Source organism: Talpa occidentalis, unplaced genomic scaffold, assembly GCF_014898055.3.
Source record: "Talpa occidentalis isolate TD23 unplaced genomic scaffold, MPIMG_talOcc4v2.1 talOcc4.7, whole genome shotgun sequence".
Lineage (NCBI taxonomy): Eukaryota > Metazoa > Chordata > Mammalia > Eulipotyphla > Talpidae > Talpa > Talpa occidentalis.
Window position 1 is genome coordinate 58,401,802 of NW_023605083.1, and position 13,989 is coordinate 58,415,790.

General features: G+C 34.9%; 1 protein-coding gene across 3 annotated transcripts in view; it reads left to right on the plus strand.

Moving 5' to 3' along the window:
• Positions 1–13,989, plus strand: part of SLC44A1 (solute carrier family 44 member 1) — a 167,048-nt gene that overhangs the window by 114,669 nt on the left and 38,390 nt on the right. For all 3 annotated transcript variants that reach the window (XM_037494487.2, XM_037494485.2, XM_037494486.2), the window contains exon 13: positions 6,079–6,216. In XM_037494487.2, coding sequence (XP_037350384.1) covers positions 6,079–6,216 — 138 coding nt within the window. The remainder of the gene's footprint in view (positions 1–6,078; positions 6,217–13,989) is intronic.

Consider the following 13,989-nt stretch of genomic DNA (forward strand, 5'->3'; position numbering starts at 1 on the left):
TGCTCTTTAGCCCTTCAGAGATTTACTTTTTTAAAAAACAAACTTAACTCTTGTTTGTCTGGGTTTAATCAATTGTCCAGGGACTCCTTAGTGACAACTCTATTCTTCTGCTGTGAAATGTCAATTTAATCATGTATTAAATTCTTACATATCATCCTTGACAAGTCTGCCTCAGGACTTTTTTCTGTATGGTTCATTTGCTCATTCTTATATCAGTACCACAATGTTTAATTACTGCACCTTTATTATGTATCTAAAATAACTTATGATGCAAATTCCTCTTTCTTTTTTCTTGAGGATTTCTATCTAATCACCATACTCTCTGAAATCATTTTTAGAGCATTCAATAGAGAACAATAAAATAACTACATCAATTATGGTGTCTGCTAACCTTTACTGAGCACTTACCATATGCCAGGCTCCGTGTTTGACACTTTACCTGCACTCTCCAGTTTAAAGTTCCTTTTTCATTGTAACACCCTTTGGAAATAGTTAGCGATGAGTCAATACACATTTGCATTATTTTCCTCCTATCCTTTTCTTTGCTGTCATTCCTGAGATGAGCATGTAACCTGAAGAGAAAAGCCTTGAGCAGGGCTAGAAAACTCAAACACTTGCAGGGTCAGTTGAGGTCCATAGTGTTACTCATATACCTGAGTGCAGCAGGCAGGGTCCAATACAAAAGAGAATGATAAAGACTGTGCCAAACTAGGGAGCTCATATTTCATCAAAAGATGGCAGTCATGACTTAGCTCTCATATATCATTGCCATGTGAGAATTTATGGACAGTCTCTTCTAGTTTTCAAAAGAAGCCAAAAATCTGAATGTTTGCATTTTATCTCTGCTATCAAAATGTTAACAACTAATTTAAATGAAATAAATCTGAGTGAGTCGGAGCAAATAGGTCTTTGGGCCACAGCATGTCAGTTGTCTCTGTGCCATTAGTTTGTTGGTGAATTTAGAGGATAATGATGCAAGAATGTTGATAGGGAGGATAAAATAGGTCGGATGACTTTGTAGCACAATATGAAACTCCATGATCCCAAACCACACTCTAAGGCCAAACAGCATGGGAAATACAGCTGGCTTCAAACAAGAGCTTTAGATTTTTTAAAACAAGCCATTCACTGTTTATAGCTTAGGTGTAGAGGTTTGCAAATAAAGTAAAATGTGAACTGCTCTTTGTTTCTGCAAGTGCTTATCTTAATGTGACAGGAAGGTGATTATACATCTAATCTACTGATAGCAGGTAGAGTTCACTTAGGTAAAGTTTGTTACAACTAGAATCTGTTTCTGCTGGGCATTGGATTATTCAGGCCTTGGTTTACTTTGACACTATTTGGAGATAGTACATTTAACACTGGAGGGTATCTGCTCTCTGGCTGATAAGCTCTTAAGATTATTAAGCTTTTCTCTACAAACTGTGAGTGGAAGTTGTAAAGAATACTTTTTGAGTTCAGTACTATCTGATTTTATCCTAAGTACCTTATATACATTATCACTTCCTCTCCACAGCTGCATAAGGAAAGCTTATTTTTCTCTGCTTATAGTCGAGAAAACTGAAACTGGAATCTTGTAACAGATCACTTGGCTCATAGTTGGAGGAAGTTCTCAAATCCAAGTTTGACTACGTCTTGACATTAGATTATACTGCCTTGCATATAAAAATATACATTTTGTGCATGCTAGAGAAAACTGGTTTATTATAGAAAATGTTCCAAATATCCACATATCATGCTCGAAACTAAGCCAAGGAATTGATTTTAAAGCCAATTTATATATATATTAAAGTTTGCAGCATATTTTTAATTCTTACGATCCTTAGAAGTTGTAGAAACTTAGAACCAAACTGAATGAAATCTGTGGTATAAGTTTGTGTCCCCTCCATTCCTCACTCAAAATGAGAAAAGGATTCTCTTAATTGTCTTTCTCCTTAATTAATTTATAATGATTCACACATAGAGTTACATATATCCCTTTTCTCTTTTCTTACCATTGCTATCTACCTTGCCCTTTAAGTGAGTTATGATGCAAAGGTTTTAAACTTTAAGAGAATTTTTAGGTCATTCAGTAAAAAAAGGAAAAGAAGGCATGAAAATGTCACCACGATCATCTGCATGGTGATCCTTTGCCTCAACATACCTTCTTCCACATAAGCAGTGCTTTTTCATTATAGGTCATCACACAAAAATGCTACCAGTTACCACATGGGCTAACAGGCATCTTTTCAAAAAGATTTCTGGAATGGGATTCTTTATTATGTTTCTGGGAGTTGAATAGTCCTGAGTTTATGCCTGGCCTGAACAGATGGGTACTAACTCTGTGTTAATCAGTGATGTCTCTTTGGGAAATTTAGCTCATAATCAGGAAAGCTATCTGAGAGGGTGGGTGGGCTCTAAAAATTTCAACTAAGTACTCTGCAAAAAGCACAGAAAACATTAAGTATGGAAAGCCACAGAGGAGTCAGAATTTCTTCAGGGCCTTAACATGATTGCTTTCAGCTTAGGAAGCATAGAAGCAGAGGGAAATTTCATTAGCCTGCCATCACCTGTAGTGTCTTTTTCATCCTGAAGAGGCCACCTGGACCTTTGTATGCCACATTTAACTCCTCTTTCTGCTTTAGACGTGGGAGAAAGAGCTTATAAAATAGGTCCTTTGTTCAGTTAAGATGAATACAAAGGAGTTGCACAGATCTGTAGGAATATTGGTTTATATCTGTGAGTATATCCCATACCCTGGAACTGAGGAATGGAGAAAAAAAAATCTCTGCCTTCTTCTGTGTCTACAAATAAAAGGACATATGCTCTAAAAGTAGATGGAATGGATGGGGCAGGGTTGGGGGAGAAAAAAAACGCAGCAAAAGAAAAATAATAATTTTCAAATAAATTGAAGCTTCTTAAAAATTATTGATGGCAACCAAAAAGTTTTTATAGTTTAGTTTGGAAGTGGTGGACTCTCTCTTTTAGGTGTGTGCATCCTCTCTTGCTTCTCTTTCTAGGAAAGTCATGTTCAAACTGGAGAGGGTAAAACAGCATAGTTAAGGGTGAGTTGTTGGTCCTCATTGGGGGAGTAGGAATTAAAACAATCCTTAGTGATTTAAACAGGTCACCCAATATCCTTGATTCTAGACATTGTGATTTTTTTAATGTCAGGAAACACTTTATAATCAATATCTTTTGGTAATTCCACTGGGTATTTCCCCCTGAAAGCCTGATACTAAATAATTGGCTCATTCATCTCTTGGTCTATTGTCTTAATTAGGAAAAATAGGAGAAATAGCTTCTCTTTAGAGAAGCTATATCTTAGATAACTAAAAACAGTTTTCAGTTGTTGAACTGAAGATTTGTAGTCAAAAATGCTAAAGAACTAGAAGCTGGTCGGAAAGGTATTGAAAGACTTGAATGAGCAAACATGGTTTGTATCTGAAAGGGATAAAAGTTGTGTTCCATGGACTCTAAGAAAGGTTGGTATTGATCCTTGGTAATACTCTAGAATAAGGATCAGCAAAGTTCTTCTGTAAACTACCAGGTGGTAAATATTGTTGCTTTTGTGGGCCAAAGAGTCTCTATCACAGTTGCTCAGTTCTGCCATGGTAGCATGAAAATAGCCACACGCTGTATGTAAACAAATGAGGATGGCTGTGTTCCAGGAAAACTTTTACAAAAGAAGGTAGCAGACCAGATTTGGGCACAGGTGTTAGGTTACTACCCGTGCTCTAGAGTAAATTGTTAAATGGGTTTTTTGTGTGTGTGAGGGAACTGGGAGCTCTTTGGCATAGATCAGAATGGGGTAGTTCTTCACTATTTTTCAACAGAGCTATTGATACACAATTTAAGTATTTAGTTTATTTGTAGTCATTGAAGCTTTGGGAAAAATGTCCAAGAAGCTCTGTAGAAGATGAAGAAATAGGGAGCATTACAGTTAAGTATTTAACATCGCACCTATTATTTTTTCACTCATAAGCACTGGCAGATGACAAAACAAAGCAACAAATAAATGGTAACAGAAAAACTTTATAGTATGATTTCTTTAAGATATTTCATATGTAACCTTTTCTGTAAGCATATGTAGAAATATATTCTGATAATAAATTATTTCCATTTGTATGATGGAACTCCATATATTAAAATCATACTGTTTCTCAAGGAGCACGATAATTTCCTACAGCTTCATTACTGAAAAAAATTTATGAACCACAAGTAGTCACCTACTCGGTAAAGTCCTATTTCTTGGCCCTGAAATGTTCTGCATTGTTAATCAATGAATTTAATACATATAATGGCAAATTAAATTTTGATGACTCAAATCTCATCTTCACACCAGGTTCCTATTAGCTAACAAGCATATACTTGGAACTTGTATAAATTAAAGATATCTTACCCAAGCTCAGAACTTAAAACCTTACAGAAAACACAATAGAAAGTGATACCTTTGTGTCCAGCAGTTTTCCAACATCTTTAACAATTTAGACCCACCAACAATTTTTTAACTCAGGATTAAGAGTCATAAAATCTATATACTTTTGGGCCTCCCTGGTGGCGCAAGGGATTAAGCACCGCACTATGAAGCAATCTGCAGCCTCTGCAGCACGAGTTCGATCCCCAGCTGGCCAGGGAGCAACCCATATGGCACAGCAGACCTCTCCTGACTGGCCCACTGCTCCCCTTAGCAGTGTATTTCAGTCAGTCTGCCTGTTCTGTTCCCCACTCTGTCTCTGGTGGATCCTCTCATCCCCCCGCATCTCTGGCCTGTACCCCAGCTCTTGTATGCATAAATAAATAAATCTTAAAAAAAAATCTATATACTTTTCCTTTCTGAAATTACAGTGTGTTTGATGTTAGAGTACTTGTACATATTTCCATAAAATACCAATGCTATTCTTGAATGTAGTGTCGAAAAAAGGAAAAAATCAGTCTGTGATTAGTGGGTCAAAGAGGACATGGGGCAGCATCCAAAGCCAATGTCATTGAATAAAAGTGTGTCAGCTGGGACTCAGGACTACAAGGGACAGAAAAGCCAGCTCAGTCTGACCTAAAAAAAGAGAGAGTGAGAAGAGGGGCGAGGGGAGACAGGTGAGAGATTCTTAGCAATTTATTAGCTTCTGAAGCTGAAAATTCAGAAATCAACCTAGTTCCTAATGTGCAAATATAGTTCCCAAATGCAAGTGCCTGGTTTCTCTCTGCTCTGACTTTCATGGGAAGGTGTTAGTCTCACCCTCTCTTTCACACTGTGACTGCAGCAGCTCCAGGCTCTTCTCATTATGTGGTTGCTGCAATTCATAACCCGTATACCTCACTGTCCAACAGAATAAAAGAGCTATTCCAACAGGAGCACCTATACAAGAGAAAGGAAATGTCTTCTTCCCATAGTCCTTAGGGAACATCATCTATTTTCATGGGCTCTGATTAATTTATGTGCAAATCCCTGAACCAGTATTTGTGGCCTGTGGGTTGAATAGTCAAGACCCACCCGAAGAGCTGTAGGTTGTGTCAACCACCTAGACAGTAGGAGAATGGGGAAGGGCTATTTTTTCAGAAGGGATTTGGTGTCTTACCCTCAGGAAGGAGGGGTATAAAATGTTGGGCAGCAAACAGTTGTCTACTGTAAGAGTTTTGAAAAGTGACAGCAGAGAAAAAGCCCCAAGCAGGAGATGAGGTATTCTAGATACAGCAGCACAGCAAATTGATGCCTGTACACATTTGTATAGCTTTTAAAGCATCTCTGAAATGGTACTAATAAATCACTGATACAATGATGAACCTGAGGCATCTGAAAAAGGTTAAATTAGCTTTGATTCATTAAGGCAGGTGAAAAGTTAATGAATATTAGAAAGGTTTGTGTATGTTTTAACAATACCAGTATTTTAATAAGACCAAACTAACCCACCCAAATTTCATTTTATCATATCAGTGATCCTTTTTAAATGTCTCTTACTTCCTTTTGCTTAATCTGTAACTCATCAAAACTGCATGTTTAATTGTAAAATTTTTTTTAGGTTATGCTTTAATTATGCTTGGTTTATATCTCAACAAAATAAGATAACCTTTACTGATGAAAATGTTTTTGCTGTTGTTCAGAATGCATACACAGCCACAGCTATCAACAGCACCAACTTCTGCACCTCAGCAAAGGATGCCTTTGTCATTCTTGTGGAAAATGCTTTGCGTGTGGCTGCCATCAACACAGTTGGGGACTTCATGTTATTCTTAGGCAAGGTAAGATCAAGTTTATTATTTGAGACATACAACTCTCTCTGTCTGCTTATCTATCTATCTGTCTATCTCTCTAGAGATATTTGCTCTTTAATTTTAAAAATATCTAGCCTTCCCCCCCCAAAAAAAAAAACCAGAAAGTAACTTAATATATAGCAGACATTCACAATGGTTTTAATATGTGCCATGCACTTTGAGTACACATTTTTCTCATGTGCACATGAAACATTAACTAGAATTGATACAATGGGTCACAAAACATATACGAAAAATTTCATGAACTTCGAAACCATACCCACTATCTCCTCTGACCATAAAAGTATCAATCTGGAAATCAACCACAAAAAGAAACCAGAGAAAATCTCTAATATGTGGAAACTGAGCAGCACACTACTGAATGACTATTGGATTAATGAAGAAATCAAACAATACCTCAAAACAACAATGAGAATACAACCTTCCAAAATTTATGGGACACAGTAAAAGGAGTACTAGATGGAAGTATGTAGCAATATAGTCCCACATCAAGAAATAAGAAAGAGCTCAAATAGATAACTTTTCTCTCACCTCCAGGAACTTGAAAAAGAAGAACAAACAAAACAAAAAGCCAGTAGAAGAAAGGAAATAATGAAAAATAGATAATAAATAAATGAAATAGTAATCAAAAAGATAGTCCAAAAGATAAATGAAACCAAATAGACAAACCTCCAGCGAGGCTCATAAAAAGAAGGAAGGGAAAAAATGAGAAAACTCAAATAGGATCAGAAACAAAAGAGAAATTATAAAAGACATCGCAGATATTCAGAGGATAGTAACAGATTGCTATGAACATTTGTTTGTTAGTGAATTCAATAAACTAGAAGAGATGGACAAATTCTTAGAATTATATAACCATCCAAGACTGAATAGAGACTAAATAGAAAATCTGAACAGACCAATTCCGAGCAAGGAAATTGAAACAGTAATTAAAACTCAACCAAAAAGCAAAAGCCCAGAACCATATAACTGGACAAGTAAATTCTACAAATAAACATTGAAACAGAAGTTAGTAGCTATCCTGCTCAAGCTCTTTCCAAAAACTGAGAGAGAATACCTCCTAACACATTTTATGATGCCAACATTATTCTAATACCAAAACTAAACAAAGACAACACAAAAAAGAAAAACTACAGACCAATGAACACAGAAGCAAAAATTCTCAACAAAATTTTAGCAAACTGAATCTAACAAAGCATTAAAAGGATTATACACCATTACCAAGTGCGATTTATACCAGGACACAAGGATGGTTCAAAATATGATAATCAATGTAATTAACCACATCAATGAAGTTGAAGCATGTGATCATATCAACAGACAAGAAACTATTTAATAAGATGCAATGTCCATTTATGATGAAAACCCTTGAAAACCTGAGGATAAATGGAACATATCGCAACATAATAAAAGCCATATATGACAGAACCACAGCTAACGTCATTCTCAATGATGGAAAACTAAAATCTGGTACAAGATAAAAGTGTCCATTTCACCACTATTATTCAACAGAGTATTGGAAGTCCTAGCTAGAGAAATTAGGCAAGAGAAGGATATAAAAGGAAGCCAAATTGGGAAAGAAGTAAAGCTATTTTCAGGTGACACAATAATAAACATAGAGAACCCTGAAGAATCTGCTGTAAAACTAATTGAAACAATAAATTAATTCAGCAAAGTGGCAGGTTAGGAAATTAATACACAAAAAATACTTGCTTTCCTATATGTAAACAATGGGCTGGAAGCGAAAGAAATTAAGAAAACAGTATAATTATACCAAAAAATAAAATTAAGTACCTAGGAATAAACTTAACAAAAGAGGTGAAGGTCCTATACAAAGAAAACTATAAGACATTGTTAAAAGAAATAGAAAAAGGAACAAAGAAATGGAAAGATACTCCCTGCTCATGGGTTAGAAGAATTCACATAGTCAAAATGACCATTCTATCCAAAGCAATATATAGATTCAGTGCAATCTATCAGAGTTTCAGTGGCATTCTTCCAAGAAATAGAGCAATTACTGAAATTGATATGGAACTTTAAAAGACCCAGAGTAACCAAAGCAAACCTGATTAAAAAAAAAAAAAAAGAGGAAGAATGGCAGTATCGTATATGCAGACTTCAAAGTATACTACATAGCTATAATTGTAAAAACTATTTGGTTCTAGAACGAAACCAGACACACAGACCAATGGAATTGAATTAAGGGCCCAGAAATAAAACCCACAATTATATGGACAGTTAATTTATGACAAAGATGCCAAGAATATACACTGGAGCAAGGAAAGGGTCTTCAATAAGTGGTGCTGGGAAAACTGAATAGTCAAATGCAAAGTAATGAAATTAGATCACTATTTCACACCATTCATAAAAATCAATGCAAAATAGATAAAAGACTTGGATGTAAGATATGAACCTTAAAATATATAAAAGAAAACATTGGCAAAATACTTCATGAATGAACTTCAGTGATGTCTTCGGGGATTTAGCTCCAGCAACAAGTAAAACAAAAGAGAATATAAGCAATTGGAACAACATCAAACTAAAAAGTTTGCACATGATAAATGAAACTATTACTAAAACCATCACTGCCCCATAAAAAAATTGGGCAGAGCAAAAATACTTGACTGGATCAAGACGATATATACACAATGGAATATTATTCAGCAATCAAAAAAGATAAACTCATGCTATTCGCAGCAACATGGATGGAGCTAGAAGGATTTATACTCAGTGAAATAAGCCAGAAGGAAAAAGAAAAATATCGGATGGTTTCACTTACAGCAGGAATGTAGGGGAACCAAATAAGAGATCAGTGTAAAAAAATAATAACAGTACAAAACACAGCAAAGCAAAAACAGACAATTATAAATCAGAGACATACTGCGAGGGAGGAGGCAAGTGAGGGGTCAGAGGGAAGGAGGGAGGAGCACAGGGGACTGAGGTGATGGTGCACAGGTGCATTAATGAAGGAAACTATGGGGACTACACCTGAGTGGGGGGGAAGGAAATATTGTTTAAAAATAAACAATGATGTAAAAAAAATAATTTAACAACAACAACAAAAAATTGGGCAGAAGAGCTAAATAGGCACTTCTCCAAAGAAGGCATACAATACTGGCCAATGGGGACATGAAAAAATGTTCATCATCACTTATGGTCAGGGAAATGCAAATCAAAACCACAATAAGATAGCATCTCACACCTATGAGAATGCCTCATATCAAAAAAATCCCCAAAAAACCTGGAAACAAACAAGTGTTGACGAGGATGTGTGTGGAAAACAAGGAACCCTATTGCACTGTTCATAAGGGTGTAGATTGGTCCAGCCCCTGTGGAAAACAGTATGTAGGATTTTTCAAAAGAGTAAAAATGGATCTGCCATACGACCCAGCACTTTTACTCCTAGGTATCTACTGGAAAAATGCAAAAACACTAATTTGGAGGGAAACATGCATTCCTGTGTTCATTGCATCACTATTTACAATAGCCAAGCTATGGAAACAGTCTAAGTGTCCAAATACAGATAATTAGATCAGGAAGATATAGTATGGAATACATCTATGTGTTATGGAATACAATGGAATACTACTCAGTAATCAGAAATGATAAACTCCTGCCATTTAAGTCTGATTGTAGAACTGAGGCTAGCAGAGGAGAAGGTGGGGAAAGGAAGGGTGAGAACAATGGACTAAAATGGTGGGTGGACTAAGGGTGTTTTGTTGGGTATGGTGTCAGGACAACACCTGATAGGGGAGAGCTTATACTTCAAAAACACAACAGTATTGTTAATCGATGTTATTTCAGTAAAGAGAGAAAGGAAGAGAAAATTTATTGGTATAGAGATCTCATAGTACTGTGTAATTTTAGGCATCTGTCATCTAAAAAGAAGTAAGAATAAACCTGTACAGAGAGTTGTTTTGAAAATTTGTAATTAAACTTCTTTTATGACTGTTGGATTTGTTCTTGGCATGTTTGTACAGTAAGAGGAAATTTTTTATAGTAATGGTTGAATGAGTAAATTCACATTAAGGACTAAGAATAGTGTCTGACATTGTCATTAAATATTACTGTTATTCATATGATATATAACTAATTTAGGAAGTCTTCAGATTTTTATTTATTACATATTTAAAATGTATTGCAAATGCTAAGAAAAATGTGAATTCACTTAAAATAAAAACACGCACATGTGTTTACTAGATTTTAAACTCTCTTTACTGACTAACATAGAGTCAGGACCTAGAATAGCCCCTAGCACAGTACTAAGAGCCACTCTATAAATATTTGTTGAATGAATAAAAGGACATGATTAACCTAAAAATTACATTTTTACAATCGGTACAATTGATATTGAAAATTAATTTCAAGCCTCTCTTCCATTTAACCATAGTAAGATAATATTCCTATATTGAGTGTGCTTTTCTTCTATAGTGGAAATATACATAAATGATAAAGTATACTGTTTTAAAGTTGACTTTGAGCTTTTTAGCAAGCTAATGACCTATCACTAGTTGACTTATTATAATTCACCTAGTTACCAATTGTAAAAATATAATTTTTAGGTTAATCATATCCTTTTATTCATTTAACACATATTTATAGAGTGGCTCTTAGTACTGTGCTAGGGGCTATTCTAGGTCCTGGTTATATATTTGCCAGCAAAGAGAGTTTAAAATCTAGTAGAAAAGGTTGTTGTTTATCCCTCTTTTTGCTTCATATTACTATTATATTAATAGTATTATATTAATAATATCATATTCCTATTATAATAAAATATTTTAAGCATGGTTATAATATTGTTCTACATTTATTTAACCCAGCCCTTTTTTTTAAATGTTGGGCTGTTCTCATTTTTTAATAATATAGTGGATGTCACAGAGAAACCTTTGTATTCAAATCCTTGCCCACATCAATACTTATTTCCTGAGGCCAGAATCCCAGAAGTAGAATTAATGAGACAGAGTACATAATAGGATTCTTGATGTATGTGTTCTGCCAAAGTGCTTTCGAAAAGATGTAATTTTGAATAATAAATTTATAATGTTTTTTAAAAAATTTTAAAACCATGAAAGATAAACATTTTTAAAATGAAGAAATCCAAAAAGGAGAAAAATAAGAGGAAAAAAGATCTGGGTTTCCAGCATGCTAAGATAAACTTTTTTTAGTTTTCCTTTTTTTAAAAATGTATCTCTAATAGCATATTAATCTTTTGGAATGCTTCTTTCATTACAACTAAGTTTGCAAAAATAGCTTCTGATCAGGTCGTTCAACTAGATAGATCATAATAAACATTATAAAACATGGTGTCGGGAATGAACTATTGATATTGGCAGCAACTTGGATGAATTTTGAGGGCATTATATAATGAATGGAAAAAGCCAGTTTCAGAAGATTTAATACTCTGATGTCATTTACATAATCTTAAAATGACCACATTATGGAAAAGTAGAACAGATTTGTGGTCACCCATGTAGAAAGATGGGGTTGGAGAAAGTAGGGGTAACTGAAAGGTTAAAGTAAAGAGTCCTTATCATGGAAATGTTCTGTATCTTGACTCTATCAATGCCAACATCTTGGTTGTGATGTGTTGTAGTTTTGCAAGATGGTACTACTTGAGGAAAAGGATACATGGAGCCATTCTGTGTTATTTCTTACAACTGCCTGCCAATTCACAGTTATCTCAAAAATTTAAATTTTAATTTAAAAAACCCTGAATTTTAAAAAGGAAACAAAATGTAATATCATGGTTTCCTTTTCCATGGAGTCCCAGTATTTTCATGGATTAATAAATTAGATATGAAAAGGGCCATAGCTCCTCAAGTGACTTGTGATCTCTGATTACTGACCTACCCATAGGGTTCTCAAAGATAAGAATAGAAATTTGCAAGCTATTTAAACATTTTAAAGTCTAATAGAAATTATATGTCATCCCCAATGAAGCTATGCCAAAACCCCACAAAATCACATATTTCTCTGCTGCTGTGTGAAATTATTTTACCTCTATTTGATAGAACTTTTCATTAGAACACTAATTACATGTTTTAGTTGACAGTGTATTTAACTTTGATCAATAAAAGTTTAGAATATGAATTATTATTTATGGGGCTATTTATTAGACAAAATACTTGAAAACATGAGTTCATAGGGAAAAGACAAATGCAAGATCTGTGGTGGCAAAGAAAGGAAGTAACTAAGATTCTGGTTTGTTCAATGCTTTCAGAATGCTTATTTCAACATTATGTGATGTATGTTCTATTTTCTTTTTTAAAGATGGAAAAACAGACTCAGAAAGATTAAATGAACTTAAAGTCACAAAACTAAGAAACACTAACTTTGTGATTCAAATGTCAAAGGACTTCTGGCTTCTGTCAAAGGACTTCTGCAGAACTAGCATCCTTTTCCTTTTGTTTCTCATACCCAGCTGTGAATGAATCCCTTTTACTGCATCACCAATAAATTTCTCCTCCAGAACAAGAGCATCTGAATGTAATATTATCATCCTATTACAAAAAAGATTAAGCAAACTTTCCCAATATATTTACACTTATTTATTTATTTATTTATTTATTTATTTATTTATTTATTTATTTTTAAACTAGCTCATTATATAAACCCCAAAATTGTGATTTTAAAGATGTCTTACACCACTTCAGTCTGAAGAATACATTTGATTTTCTCAAAGTGCTTTCTCTGTTTTTTTTTTTTTTAAATAATAAATTTTATTTTTATATTCCCCATGCAATTGCAGCCCCCACATTCTGACCCCAATCCCTCCCCTCCCGCCCCCGCCCCCCTAAAAGTGTCTCTGGTTCATAGTTTTTTGTTGATTTTGATTTTCACTTTCTTATAGTTATTCATTTTCCTGGTCCCTTATTTAAGTTTTCTAGATTCCTGCTATGAGTGAGACCATCCGGTATTTTTCTTTTTCTTTTTGGCTTATTTTGCTGAGCATGATCCCTTCCAGAGCCATCCATGTTGCTGCAAATTGCATGTGTTTATCTTTTTTGAATGCTGAGTAATATTCCATGGTATATATGTACCACATCTTCTTGATCCAGTCATCTATTTTTGGGCATTTGGGTTGTTTCCAAAGCTTAGCTATTGTAAACAGTGCTGCTATAAACATAGGGGTGCAGGTGTTCTTTGGAATTGATGTTTCTGTGTCCTTTGGGTAAATACCTAGGAGTGGAATTGCTGGATCATATGGAAGCTCTATGTTTAGTAGGTCCAGAAATCTCCACACAGCTCTCCACAGTGGTTGGACCAGTTTGCACTCCCACCAACAGTGCAGAAGAGTTCCTTTTTCTTCACACCCTCGCCAACATTTGTTGTTGCTAGTTTTTTTAATATGTGCCATTCTCACTGGTGTAAGATGGTATCTCATGGTAGTTTTGACTTGCATTTCCCTGATGACAAGTGATGTTGAACATTTTTTCATATGCCTGTTGGCCATTTGCATTTCCTCTTCAGAGAAGTTTCTTAAAGGCCATCTATGACAAGCCAACAGCCAGTATCATTCTCAATGGTGAAAAGCTGAAAGCAATTCCATTAAGATCTGGAACAAGACAAGGATGTCCACTCTCACCACTGCTTTTCAATATAGTACTGGAAGTCCTAGCCAGAGCAATAAGACAAGAGAAAGACATCCAAGGAATCCAAATAGGAAAAGAAGAAGTCAAACTATCACTATTTGCAGATGATATGATAATATACATAGAGGACCCCAAAAACTCCACAGAA